This window comes from Schistosoma mansoni (assembly GCF_000237925.1).
Source record: "Schistosoma mansoni, WGS project CABG00000000 data, supercontig 0211, strain Puerto Rico, whole genome shotgun sequence".
Taxonomy (NCBI): Eukaryota; Metazoa; Platyhelminthes; class Trematoda; order Strigeidida; family Schistosomatidae; genus Schistosoma; species Schistosoma mansoni.
Window position 1 is genome coordinate 177,422 of NW_017386081.1, and position 15,454 is coordinate 192,875.

The 15,454-nt window shown below is 38.6% G+C and overlaps 1 protein-coding gene across 3 annotated transcripts in view; it reads left to right on the plus strand.

The window, feature by feature from the left end:
* Smp_086450.1 (pseudouridylate synthase, putative) overlaps window positions 1-15,163 on the plus strand; it is a gene marked incomplete at its 3' end in the record, with an annotated part of 30,948 nt that extends 15,785 nt beyond the window's left edge. For 2 of the 3 annotated variants that reach the window (XM_018792732.1, XM_018792721.1), the window contains exons 7-10: window positions 3,760-3,970; window positions 8,376-8,495; window positions 13,108-13,178; window positions 14,872-15,094. In XM_018792732.1, coding sequence (XP_018647215.1) covers window positions 3,760-3,970; window positions 8,376-8,495; window positions 13,108-13,178; window positions 14,872-15,094 — 625 coding nt within the window. Of the gene's footprint in view, window positions 1-3,759; window positions 3,971-8,375; window positions 8,496-13,107; window positions 13,179-14,871 lie in introns of all 3 variants that reach the window. The other variant, XM_018792710.1, reaches the window with a different exon arrangement.
* Window positions 15,164-15,454: the final 291 nt, after the last annotated feature.

Here is a 15,454-nt window from a genome sequence, read left to right on the forward strand (position 1 = left end):
AGTTTTATTTGGTGAAGAGGCTGACAAAATGCAGAGTCTTCTGACCACTATAAACAACAATGCAGGCATGTTCGGAATGCGATTCTCTCCCTCTAAGTGCAAAATGTTATTTCAGGATTGGGTTGCATCGACACCTGAACTAATCATAGGGAGTGAAGTAGTTGAGCTTGTTGACAGCTTCACTTATCTTGGGAGTCTCATCAGCCCTTGTGGTCTGGTTTGTCACGAAAATTACGTTAGTCACTAGGTCATTTCTCCATTAATAGATTTCCGTAGATTCCAAACTACAATATATTTTTGAGTCGAACACTAACTTAATATATTTGTAACGGACTTTTAGAACAAGTTCATTTCATTTGTTGTACGTAGACAAAATACTAAACTCCTTTTGTAGCTCTTTTAGGAATACCCCCAGTCCTAAGCCCGGGTAAAGGAGGAGGTTTGGGCATGGGATCAGCAACCCTATCCTGTAGAAAATAAGCGTGTTTAAAGATCGCTAACCAGAATAAACCATTAAAAACATTTAAACTCTGTCCTGGGAGTTATAGGATTATGACCCCTCGTGGTGGAAGCCGATGCCCCTTCTAGCAACCAGAGCAACAATTAAAACAGGTAAAATGAATGCTCAAACAATGGGAGTGACAGAGCTGACCAACCAAATAGCTACGGAAATGAGAAGATAAAGCTTAGCTATAAACGGAATCAGCGAAACCCATTGGACCCAAGGAGAACGGAAATGCATAGATTCGGGAGAGACGCTACTGTACTCTGTTGACAAGAAAGAAAATGCTCCGCACACCCAGATAGTTCTGATGCTGTTCTAAGGATCAAGTAAAGCACTTATAGGATGGGAATCTCATGGACCCAGGATCATCAAAGCACCCTTCAAAACAAAGAAGGAGGGAATCACAATGAATGTTTTCCAATGTTATGTGCCAAACAATCGTAGCGATGACAACGATAAAGATCAGTTTCATGAGAGGCTGCAATCAATAATAGCGAAGTGCTCAGGAAGGGACCTGACCATCCTGATGGGAAGCTTAAATGAGAAAGTTGTAATGGACAACATCGGGTATGAAGATGTCATGGTACGACATGGACTGGCTTGGGGAAAGGAATGAGAATACAGGTGAAGAAAACCAGTGTAGTAGCAGCATGCCTCAACAAACAAAAGAGAAAAAGAAAGATCCTAAAATACAACACAGTGAGTAACAACCAAATCACACTTGATGGAGCCTTGAAAGAGGTGGAAACTTTTGCATATCTGGACAGTAGACGCAATAAACAAGTGGAATCTAATGCAGACGTGAAGGTACGCTTTCGGTGAGCAAGGCCGGTCAGTCAGCTATAACGTAGGACCAGGCACATAAATGCATCAGTTCAAGTTGCCACACCTCATTAGCACAACAAGATGAATACCAAATTCATTATTGTTTATATTTTTATTTAAACACATAAATATTGTTACAAGGAAGCACCAGATAAATATGCACCTCACAAGTCTTATTTGATTTGTGTGAGGGCTGTGATACTTCCCAGGTTAATTTAATGGTGGTAATATATAAAAGAAACATTGTATAAGAAGGAAGACAGATATAAAGCAATTTTAATCTCATAGCTTAAGGGAAGACAGAGAGTATATACACCTACGCCATTGTGTTCTATTCTGAGCCATGTCATCCAGAATCTCCAACCATTGGTTACGATAGTCACGCGGACCCCAACCAAGTAGTCTGCATCTACCGACATGGCTCAGAATAGAAGTTGGTGACTTCATGCTCTGATGCCACGTTTTGGTTTGGCCGCCCCTAACACTCTTCCAACCATCCCCAATACTAGTCAGCATTGCGCGTCGTGGTAATCGGTGTTCAGGCATACGTAACACGTTGCCTCACCATCTCAGTTGATGAAGATCCACAACCTCATCAACTGATTTACCATCATTCCCTAATACCCTATGTCTTACCTCACTATTACTCAGCCGGTGTTCCCAGCAGATGCGAGCAATATTTCCAAGGCATCTGTGGTCTAATACTAGTAACTTGCGAGTATCTTCTACTCTTAATGGGCACGTTTCTCAGCCGTAAAGTAGGACAGAACGAACTGCTGCACAGTATACTCGTCCCTTAATTGATAGACGGATATCTCGTCTTCGCCATAGGTGACGTAAGTTGGCAAAAGCCAAACGAGCTTTTTGAATCCGTGCTGAGATTTCGTCAGACACCAACCCATTAGGGCTGATCAGACTTCCAAGAAAAGTGAAGTTGTCGACACGTTCGACTTCTTTACTCCCTATCCTTAGTTCAGGTGTTGGTGCAGACCAGTCCTGGAGTAACAATTTACATTTAGATGGGGAGAAACGCATCCCAAACATCCTGGCATTATTACTCAGTTCTAACAGAAGACTCTGTATTTTGTCAGTGTCTTCATCAAACAGGACTATGTCATCTGCGTATTCTAAGTCGATAGGTGGACAGCATTCCTACAGTTGAAGAACATATGCAACTCAAAACAACTGTCACCCAATATCAAAGTCAGATTCTTCAATACGAACGTTAGGACAGTTCCACTGTAAGGAGCTGAAACTTCGAGAACTACCACATTCATCATCAAGAGGGTACAAGTATTTATAAATAGTTATCTTTGCAAGATACTAAATATCCGTTGGTTGAATACTGTCAGCGACAGCTTACTGTGGGAGAGAACAAACCAGCTTCCAGTTGAAGAGGAAATTTGGAAAAGGCGATGGAAGTGCATAGGACATACATTGCGGAAACCATCAAGCTGCATCACGAGGCAAGCGCTACTTTGGGATATTGAATTGAAACAGAAAAGAGGAAGACCAAAGAGCACACTTAGTCGAAATATGGAAGCAGACATCAAAATGATGAATAACGACTGGAAAGGACTGTCCAGTACAGAGTTTGATAGAGAATGCTGGTGGGCGGTCTATGCTCCTCCAGGAGGGGTAACATGCATAAGTGAATAAGACAGAAAACTAGTATGTTTACTTATTATAACTGCGATTACAGCTGGTTACCTGTCACTATATAACTGAACTAGGACTAATACGGCTCAGTGTATGGAAGAAGGCAAATCTACTGATAATGCTTTATCATGACCACAAATAAATCCACAGCATACAACCTTCGATCATAAACGATATCAAAATATGGTTTTCTTATGATATACCTAACTATTCAATATTTAAATTCAAATGCATTAAACGAGGCAATATTTGATACAAATTAGTCAGTGATTTAATACATGTAACAGTTTAAAACATCAATGTGTCAAACTGCTTTAATTAACATTTATAGCTAAATTGCTAAGTTATATATTATTCTCCTTCTTAGCATTTAGCATTTTCAAATCGATGCAATGTCCAAATATAACATCGGAACATCTAAAAATTGATAGTGACTCAAACCGAAAACGTTGACTAGGGTGTGAATTAATCAGTAACATCACAACTGACCGTGATATTAGATTACATGGACTCCAATCTCACGAGTATCATTAGTTCTATCAAAATTAAACATTATCTTTCTTAGGGAACAGCAGCTTTCACGAGATTTTGGTGAACCAGAGCTTTTCGCCGATTACCTTCAACTACCCAATATATGAATGATGTAAAATGTTTTTCAATAAGTTAAAAGTGAAGTGATCTATATCTTTGTTTTTCAATTATTTATTAGTCTATTTTCGTACTATTCATCCCGATATTTAAACTTTTCTTTTGATTAATTTTAACGCAAGACTTGTAACGGATCGTAGTTGTAGTCGATATATTATATCGGCCGAATGTATGCCTACATTTTTACTCGGTGAGCATCAATATACTATCATACGTATTGCTGGTCAATCGTTTATGCTGCATCAAATACGTAAAATGATTGGTTTAGCATTAGCTGTTCTACGTGGTTATGCAACAGAAGCTGTGTTCGATATTGTGTTCAGTAAAGCAAGAGTAAGAATAAAATATGTACTGTGTAAATTTCCGTATTTATTACTAGTTATTGATTATTTATGTGCTTACGTACGAATTGTTAGTCTGTCTCCTAACCACTTTATTTATCTGCATAGTTGGATAAGCCATAAAGATAAGCTGTCGGTACTTTCTAACCCAGACCACACATTCCATTCAACAAATAAAAGTAACCATAACGTTGTTTCCTACTGCTCTAGTTATAATTGACGCACACCTGAAGAAAGTAAAACAAAGTTTATGAAGTAATAAATATTGACGGGTTTGAAAAATTACTTATATGTGGTTACTCATTTAGGCCTAGTTACGCTATTACAGCATAGTCCGCCGACCAGGAATCTCCAACTGACCCTGTATTGGGTTCTCTCTTCCAGCTGCTACAATTCGGATTCGTCGTTTTGATGTTTATCACCCATTTATTTTGAGAACTCCAAGTTAGAGCTGACCGTGAGGTGCAGTTTGATGGTTTCCTCAATGTATGTCCTATGCACTTCCATCGCCTTTTCCAAATTTCCTCTTCAACTGGAAGCTGGTTTGTTCTCTCCCACAGTAAGCTGTCGCTGACAGTATTCAACCAACGGATATTTAGTATCTTGCAAAGATAACTATTTATAAATACTTGTACCCTCTTGATGATGAATGTGGTAGTTCTCGAAGTTTCAGCTCCTTACAGTGGAACTGTCCTAACGTTCGTATTGAAGAATCTGACTTTGATATTGGGTGACAGTTGTTTTGAGTTGCATATGTTCTTCAACTGTGGAAAGGCAGCCCTTGCTCTCCTAATCCATTCCTTCACATCTGCATTAGATTCCACTTGTTTATTGCGTCTACTGTCCAGATATGCAAAAGTTTCCACCTCTTTCAAGGCTCCATCAAGTGTGGTTTGGTTGTTACTCACTGTGTTGTATTTTAGGATCTTTCTTTTTCCCTTTTGTTTGTTGAGGCATGCTGCTACTACACTGGTTTCCTTTACCTGCATTTGTTGATGTGTCTGGGATAGAAGGGCTAGGTCATCTACGAAGTCTAAATCGTCTAATTGCATGCAAGCTGTCCACTATACACCGTGCTTCCCCTGAGATGTGGAGGTTTTCATAATCCAACCAACCACCAGAAGAAAGAGAAAAGGAGAGAGTAAGCAGCATTGTTGGCACTGGTCCTCACTGGAATGCAGGGTTGAACTTAATAGATCCTTAAAATGATCGCATGATCTTGAAGCTACTTGTCAGCTATAGAGTTTGAATCAATCAAACACTTCACTTCTACCCGACGTTTGCGCTGACGATGTCGTTCAGAAGGACGATGAAAGCTCCACGACCAAACCATCCAGCTCAGAGAACAAACCTACATCAGAATCAGTCACAAGTATTTCGTAACAGAAGTAATATAAACCAATGGCGTTCGGTAGCTTTAGGAAGTTTATTGGTTTCTCAAGGCTGAATGTCAATTTCGTAATCTTGATATTGTAGAAATAACCTTATTAACATAAGTTGAAATGTATTTGTAAAAAGCCTTTCTCAACTTTTTATGTGTATGACCTATTTTACGGTGAAACAGAAGGATTAAGAAATGCCCATTTATATTTTCATTATCTACTTATTGTAGTTTGAATATTTGATCCACCATGCATCCGAATATGTCAGGTTGACTGAATCCATATCTGCATCCTAATTTTTATCTATTCCTTCATTGCTTGTTACCTTTGTTAATCATTAAGTTATGCATCAATTTACATTGACATTGAAAACACGCATATATATATATATATATATATATATATATATATATATATTCCTCTCACTTTTTTGCGTGTACCTCCTAATCAAATGTTCTGCCAATCTAATTAATTGTTACTAGGCGCCCTCGCAACATAACTTGTATTCTGGCTATTCTTTAGGGAACACAACGATACTTGCAGAATTAGCCTGAAAGTAAACACACATGTAAACGGGTCAGTAGAGTTTGAAGTCATTCAAGAAAAGCAAATCAAATGTATTCGTTCTTAAGTGTACCTTCTGAATCTTTCCTATAGCCATGAATAATTTTTTAGGAGGTTCATTATCGCCTACTATTTCTTTACTAACCAATTCACTGATAAGGTAATGAGATGGAGTTGTAGACAAACCATTGTTGTTTCCGTGTTGTTATGAAGAAGTCATATGTGGGAATCATTACGTGTTCTGCCATTCTTGCCTCTCCAGCTCGTTTACTATCCACTAGTTTTTGTGAGTTCGCTGTAAACAATGTAATTTAAAACAAAACTCGAAAGTATGTAGGTATCAATACCAAAGTTTGACCTGATAATTTCAAATAAACTGAACCTTGGGTGAACTATTATTAATAAAAATAAAAATGCATTCGTATTGTTGTGAGTGAGAACACGAGTGGGGACAATCGAATGTATTTAGGCACAAATTACAGACTATCTCAATAAATTCTGATAACCATCCTGTAAACAGTCGATTTGCAAAATAACAATCAATTGTTTCAATGTTGACTGTTTCTTCTGCAAACATCAGTCCGTCTTCTCTGTTTTTATTGTTCATTCATTTTCGTGCTGATTGCGCTTCATTTCTGTTCTTTCCTTATCGATCTTCTGCCAAAATACATTCAATGCCTGACCATCACCATATACTACTTATATAAGTAGTATATATATAGGTAGACCACACTGCACTATTATCCCATTGAGTAAAAAAAAAATAAATTTTCCGACTTTTTGTAACTCAGTGTAAGCCTCATCTCCAGAGAATAGAAAAGGAATATATATATGTATAATTTAATAAAACTCGAAATTAGTTGGTTCTGTTCAGATTGACTTATCTCTGTGCTACACTTTCAGAATTATTTTTAAATTTAAAAGTCCTACCTTCTCCGTATATGTATTAGTTTGTGTCTTCGTCACCACAATGAGAGTCCGCAAATTAATCCTTGTTTTATGCTTGTAATAACCCCGTCTATTTGTGTTTCTTTGACTGAACCGTAAACAACCTCAAATGAATTAACTTCGTAATTTTTCGACCAAGTATGTTTTATTAATTGGAATTTTTATCGAATTAAACTACTGTTCCAACAGTTTTTACAGATTGAATATTTCATGCTTCATGGAGTGTTCAACGTTGTTCGCACTGTTTTATTGTACACAGTGTGTCATAGTTAGCACTTTCTATTATTTTTTCGTTTAATTAGAAAGTCAATTTTGTGCAGCAGATTGTAATTTTCATTAAAGACTTCAAACCGTAACATGATTGTTTCACTTATGTTTTTCATCTGCGTTGTCAAGCTTCAGTACACTGAAAGTGTAAGATTTTTCGCAGTAATAGTGTAGTAAACGAGAACACAAGTGGGGACAATCGAATGTATCAGAATACAAAATTACAGATCATCTTAATAAAATCTGAGAACCATACTGTAAATACTTCATTTGCAAAATATCAGTCAATGGTCTCAAACTTGACTGTTCGTTTTGCGAAATGTCAATAAATCTTCTCAGAATTCATTGTTCTTTTATTTGCACACTAATTATTCTTTGTTCTCGTTCTCTTTTCTTTGATCTTCCTAACCTTCTGCCTCCAGGTATTTCACATTTGATGGATGATACATACTACTTATATCTATCGACATCAGTAGTACACACCACAGTAGTAATAGTATCGAATGTAATATGCGAACCTTGTAAATCCCCAGATCTAAGCACTACGTATCCTAGTGGTAAAAAAAACTCTATGGACACACCTAAATGCATTATATTGAATCTCACAGTTAGGTATATACAAAAAAATTATTATTTTATGCGAACACTATAATATATTCATGACAAATAGTTGCCAATATCTCCATCCACTTCAAGTGAATTCTTTAATAATGGGTACAGTTATGTCCAGAATCTACTCACCAAATGGACGGGAAAATGATCGAATGTCCTACGTTCGGTGTACACCTGGCGAACATTAGGAACATTGCAGATAACCTCAACTTTAAATCACTTGTCGTTTGCGAGTTAACAATGTAATTCATATATAAAGCTGTGCCTTACTAATTGGGTTGCTTGCATTTCATTGATTGGAGTGAGGCATGCTCCAGCTATATATGTTTAGGCAGTAAGTTTTTGATATTACTATTCTTCATATAATCAATGAGACTAAAAACCTTGAATACATGAGCGTACACTTGGGCTTAAGAAGTTACAAAAGGCTGCCATCATGTTTTCATTACTATAGAGTTTGCATAGTATACTAGTGAATGGAGCCATTTCATTAGGTTTAGTTGTGTGTTTCTGTGGCATAAGAACGCACAACGTATTGGCGGTTTCCAAATTTTGTCATTCAATTTGAAGAAATACACTGTGTTGTCATTTTTATGCTCATATTTCCCTTTCATTTATATGTAGATAGATATACCGAAAGCTCCAGGACTAGGTCTTATGCTTAACCAAGTGGACTTTAGTCAGTATAATACAAAATATCAAAATGATGGTATCCATCAACCAATTAATTGGAGTAAATACGAAGTGAGTTTTTCGTATCATACTCCTGCTTGCGTTATGAACTTAATATAAGTAATCTTTTTTTATTGAAGTTTGTTCTTGAACTATTTTATTTCCAATGAGGTTTTCGATATATGTTTTCTATATCACATAATGAATAGAGGTTGCACTAAATCACAAATTAGCTAAAAGTCTGGATTTAGGCTATTATGTACGAAGTTATTTCCTTCTCGTGGCAGGGGTGTTGCTCACGAAATTGAAAGGATGAAAAGCGAATGTTCAGCGCTTAAACCGAGTTGGTGGGTATGGAGGATCCAACTAGAGGAATTGGAAAATCCTGACCTCGAACCAGTGGTGCAGATGGGCTCCAGTATACTGAGGGAACAAGTGGCATATAAACCTATTATTGGTCACTGTCTACCATGGGACTGCATCTCCTAACGATGCTCCACTGCCTTGTGGATCAGACCTTAAGGTCAAAGGCTCGGGGTGTGGGGGCGCCTTAGGAAAACCACCTGCTTTGGTCTGGGCACCGCGCAGTATCCCATCTCTCACACAAATCGAAGTTTCAATGAGGCGCATATCTATCTGGTGCCTCCTTGTACCAATCTTTATGTTTAAATAAATAGATAAGTACAAAGTTATTGGTGCTGGTACCAAGTGGTTGAATTACAAGTTAGTGTTTTACGTCAGTGAGGTTAATTGTTTTCCACTCCTGGTTTTGTTTCTTACTGGTGCATGGTCGCAAAAATCCTGATACAGTCTAATGCGTCATTCAACTAATAATCATGAGACATTTAATCCCGCTATAGTAATTTCATTTTACTTAAAAATATAGTGGTATGTTTACTAAGTAAGGAAATTCTTCGTAGGTCTTCTGCTGGTGGATAGAAGCTATCCGGTCAGTCAGCTGTAATGTAAGACCAGGCATATAAATGCATCAGTTCAAGTTGCCACACCTCATTAGCACAAGATGAATACCAAATCCATAGAAGTAGTTAATTTAATGGTGGTAATATATAAAAGAAATATTGTATATAAGGATATAGTACAGGAAGATAGAAAGATATGAAGCAATTTTAACACCAACCCATTAGGGCTGATCAGACTTCTAAGATAAGTGCAGTTGTCGACACGTTCGATTACTTCACTACCTCCTGGTAGGAGATGAATTCTTGAAAATTCAGTCGACAAGAGTGTTATTTCCAGCAATAGGTCTATAATGAAGTTAAACAAAAATAGGGATAGTGTACAGCCTTGTCGGACACCACTTGAGGTTGTAAAATCAGATGGCAGTTCGCAATAAGCTCTCACTCGACTGGTAGTGTTCGAGTAAAGAACCTTCACAAGGTTTATGTACTTCTGAGGTACACCTTTCAATGGCAGACACTGCCACAGTGCCTTTCGGTCTACAGAGTCAAATGCGGGTTTTAAGTCACGAAAAATTAACATTGTCTGATGCCTATGTGTATTATTTTGGTCTAAAACCTGACAAATAGTGAATATGTGGTCGATGCAGTCACGACCACGTCTTCAGTGAGCCTGATTTTCTCGTGTTTGCAGTTCACGTGTCTTAATTAGGAGCCCGATAGTTATTGAGGACAATATTTTAGATGCTATGTTAGTCAAACTAATCCCTCTATGGTTATCACAGGATGATTTTGGCCCCTTCCTATATATTGTGGCAATAAGTGATTGTGACCAGTCAGATGGGATTACGTCCAACTCCCAGATTTTAGCTAGAATATTAGTCAGCCTAATCGCTAAAATTGGACCACTATATTTGAAGACCTTTGAAGCCAATCCATATGGACCTGCTGCTCTTCCTCGCTTCATATTAGCTATAGCCTTTTGAACTGCAATTAGGGTCGGGGACCTACTTCAATGTTCCATTCAGACTGTCTGGGAATGGTGGGTAACTGTAGAGTAACCGAAGGCCAGCTAAACTGTTCTCTAAAGTGTTCCGCCCATTTTTTAAACGTCTTGGCTGAGAGCAGATAAGAGTTTCGTCTTTTTCCGAAATTGTCTCGCTTACACTTTACTTCTTAATTCCGGTTTCTTTTATTAGTCTGAATAGTTGTCTGGTGTTGCCTACAGCCGCTGCCTTTTTCATCTCTTTTGCTTTCGTTGCCCACCACTGCTCACGATCGTTGTGTAGACTTTTTGTCAACCTAGTTCTGATTTGCTGTCGCTCTTCATCGTGTTCAGAGCCTGATGGGATGAGTTTACGCGAATCCATCAGTGCAATAGACTTAGAAGAAATCCATTGATTTTTTGTAACCCTTTGGTTTAAATTACTAATAGATGTTACTGCTGTTCCCACAGCTGTTCGTATATCTTTCCAAGCAACATCTGGGTCAGCCTCGTCTACAAAACTGCCTAAATGTGAACTCATTTGTTCCTGGAACTTACTTTTGGCTTTCTCGTCCTCCAGTTAAATTCTAATGGGTCTTCTTAGTGTGGTTTTTCTGCGTCCAGTGAGGCGCAAGAAAATGCGTGCTCGTATTAGAGCATGATCAGAGTCTAAACATGTATTCCAGAAGGAGCGAAAGTCTTCTATCGAACCTCTCCAACGATGACTAAAGGTCTATTTGAGCCCATCATTGGTTTGGTGCAGGTGGTCGCCATGTTAGACGAAGTCTCTCCTTATGTTTAAAATTAGTGTTTACTAAAAATAAACAATTGTCTGGACACAGTTGCAACAGACTATCACCATTATCTGTTCGCTGAGCTGGAATACTAAAATACCCACCTAAATATCTTTTTGTTTGGTTTAAGCTTCCTACTTGGGCATTAAAGTCACCCGCTACGAGTACTATGTCTGAGTGCTTAGCTTTCTGAAGAAGCTCAGAGAGTTTTCTGTAAAAGTCATCTTTTACTTCATTATGGCTGCAGTCAGTAGGAGCGTAGGCAGAAACGACGAAAAGGCAACGACGTGTGTCCCTATCCTCCCGAATTCTTACGGATCGCCCCCAAATGCTCTGGTCCGGCCGAGAGTGGGGAGAGCCCGCCCTCTCTCTCGAAATGCTCTTACACGGCCACGCGTATACAGTCTCTGCCAGAGAAGTCCTACTCACGGCCTTCTCGTGGTGAGGGTGTTGTTTACGAAATTGAGAGGACGAAAAGCGAATGTCCGGTGCTTTAACCGAGCCAGTGAGTCCACCTAGGGAAGTTGGAAAACCCTGATTCTAAACCAATGGTGCACATGGACTCCAGGATCCTAAGGAAACAAATGGCGTATGAACCTAGTGTTGGTCACTGGCTACCATGGGACTGCGTCTCCTCACGATGCTCCACTGCCTTGTGGATCAGACCTTTAGATCGAAGGCTCCGAGTGTGGTCCCTGTAAAAAACCATCTGCTTCGGTCTGGGCTTCCGGGCAGTATCATAGCCCTCACACAATTAGATGAAATGACAATTTTTTGTGTGGCGCATATATATCTGGTGCCGCCTTGTACCAATATTTATGTGTTCAAAAAAATAAATTACGGATCTGTTTAGTCGAAAAACACATAGGCGACTATTAACGGGGATCAATTATAATAGTGCTTTTTCTGGAGTGCTGTTAGAGATATGAGGGCGGTTATCACTTCTCGGCTGCCCACACCGTGGAAGGGTCCTTCTGTAGGTACCTGAAAAGGAAATTGGATTAGAGGTGGTCTTAGTGACCTGAGAGCGTGACTGCAGTACCCAAGGGACAACTGATTGAAACCGGTCACACACGACCTTTTTGTGGGTAATTTTCGTGTCAGCTCCGTATTTGTTGGGACCTTACTGCCGGAGACGGAAATCCGTGGAATAAGGCGAGGTGTTTATTTCGGGGTCGACCTTCTCCAACCCCACATCTCCTTGTGGGAAGGCGGAGAGAGTGTTTTGCTGCTTTAAGTCCTACCACCCTTCAACCGACCTGTCTGGTATGGTAGGACCTTGAAGGATGATTGTTCCAGCCAATATAGCTCGACTGGTTTATCACGATAGGCAGGCCCAAACACCACGTCAAGGTAGCCGCAACGGTTGGGTAGCTATCGTGTATTCGGTTCTGAAGAGTTTGAAAATGCTACCTTATTAGCTTTCAGTGGTTCTTTGTTATTGACGTAAGTCCGTAATAAAAATTTACTATTCATTTCTTCTATCGTTTTCTACAAAACACCGTAGTCAACCTTAACCCACAAACTCGATATCCCAACACTTCTTTGCCTTTCACGAATTAGAATACAAACGCTTATTCAAGGAAGAGCATTCGATTGGTATGAAGAACGACGCGACAGTTAATTTTTTTACCTGTTCATTATATCCTTGTTTTCCAGTGTTAGACAACTAGAGGCAAAACGTCGGTTTTTTCTAGGTTTCTTGTTTGCTGAAACCTATCAATGAAGTATATCTTTATTCTTAGAACAAATGGTACTGCCTAAGATAATTCACTGTCGATACTCGCAGAAGTGACTATAGAGCTATTCGAGTGTCAACCAACTTATTATAGGACTGGATTTTTTAAACACTGATCACAAAGCAGTAGTATTAAACAGTGCTATACTATTCTAGTCGTTAGCGCTGATAGGAATCTAATGTGCAGTTTGTGTGTTTTATTGAATTTTAAACAATTTAATTTGCCTGTTTTTTTCCGTCTTATTAATAGGAGCAAAGAAACGAATTCAAGATGCATTATGTATATGAACATATTGATCTAATTGAGTCGAAAGAAAACTCGTATCCTTTCACATTTATGAAGTATTCAATGTTGGATTGTTATCCGTCCTACGGTCATCCATGTACATATGTAGTTAAGTTTCAGTGTGTAATTTGTTGCTTGCAATCGTGGCTTCTTAGAAAAGGTGGTTATGTAACATTAATCGTTTTTCTATTTTTCTATTCAATCACTTTCTAATGAAAAATCAAGTACAGTGGTCATATCCACACTAGTAACTGACTTCATATGTCTTGTCAGCCAAGTCTAGAGTTAAACAGAGAATCAATGCGCCCACACCATTGCTAACGATTTGGCGTATTCTAAGTGTATAACTGAATATCCTGGTAGGCCAACCCTTTAAAAGTCAGACTATGAAAGTGTCGTCGGTAAAAGCATGTCTATGGAAAAGTTAAATAAAAGTGGGGAAAGCGGACAACGTTGACGAAGTAACCAATTCCAATGACAGTTAACCACACCTCTGACTCCACCACTAATGTTGGAGTAGAGAGCCTGTACAAGGTTAATGTACTTTGATACTCCTTTCAATGATAGACATTACTATAGAAGTTCACGATCAACAGAGTCGAACGCTGCTTTAAGTTCTGGGAATACAACTATAATCGGACATCGAAAAGTATGTTCGTGTTCCTTTAACTGCGTTTCAAAAATGCAACAAATCGATGCAACAAGATTTTCGAGTCCTAGATAAAGAAGCATGTCCTATCTGACATATTATTATTTATTTATTTAATCACATACATATTGGTACAAAGGGCACCAGATACATATGCGCCACACTTTTGTGTGAGGGCTGTGATACTTCCCGGGTGCCCAAACCGAAGCAGGTGGTTTTCTTAGGGGGCCACACCCTGAGCCTTTGGCCTAAAGGTCTGATCCACAAGGCAGTGGAGCATCGTGAGGAGATACAGTCCCATGGTAGCCGGTGACCAACGATTCATTCATCCGCCATTTGTTCCCTCAAGATACTGGGGACCATGTACACCATTGGTTTGGAATCATATACTTACATATACTTCGAACTACCCCAAAGACTTACATAACTCACAATAATAATACTTGTCATTTCTTGGTCGCCCACACAATGTAAGAATACTTCCTCATGTGTCGCTATAGGAGACCTAGTTAAGTCCATCCTAGTGACCTGGGAGTGAGACCGCAGAACTCAAGGTACAACTACTTTAGGTCTGCTACACATGTCCATTTTGTGGAGAGATTTCAGAATACTGGATCTTCACTTTTCGAACCCTGTCACAGGTGGCAGTAATCTGTGAAAAAAAAGTGAACTGCGTTACTTTAGATTCGACCTATTATGAAAAGTCGGCACCACCGGGTTGCTAGTTGTGTAGAAGTCCCTTTCGCTCCTCATACTCGTGTACAGATGGCAATATAACTTTCTCCTCTAACCATAGATCGGGTTCTCTTGTCGTTGTTTCCTCTGCAACCTACTTGTCTAGGTTGATACATAAAGGACCAAATTTCCCAATCAATATGAATCCACTTAGTTACCACAATAGGCAACCTGGTCTACCAAGTCAATATACCACTTATGATCTGGCAACATTATTTGTGGTTGTGGTATGTTTTTGCTAGTCTCAGAATTCCATGTGTTCGTTGTATTCTTTAAGATGTTAACATGTTTCCAAACATCCTTCAATTTCTTTAACTTTTGTCAATTCTATTGTTATTGTTCAGTATGTTTCGATGGCTTTCTACATTGGGTAATCATACATATAGTTTCAGAGATTCTCCATCTCCTCTGATTGTTGCTGATAACGGTTCGAAAACAGATGATACTCAGATAGCCAATCAAGATTATGTTTCCATTCGCACACCATTCAACACTAAAGATAATCTAAATAAGAATGATGTTGCAGAGTGTGATATACCTGTTAAAAAAGAAAGGTTGGCATGGTGAGATATCTGTCCAATTTTTCTATCATGTCGCCTAGTGGTTTTATAATAAATCGATGTTTATATTAGTCATAATGTAGTACTCTTTTTTCTTTTGCTATATATCTGCCAAATGTATGCGAAGAAGAAATATAAATACAACTATTCTAAATAGAGTTCCGTCTACAATCTATTTTCAAAGTAGTGTTTCCCAAATATTAGTAATTTCCTTATCTTTGAAGATGATTAATAGGTAACAAACAAAGTCAGTAATTTTTATTGGTAATGTAGCATCATAGAAGCAAGCGTACGTGTCATTCATTTGTCTCACTGGTCGATCGTCCTCTCAATTTCGATGCATTTATTTCCTGATAAATTAAGTAAA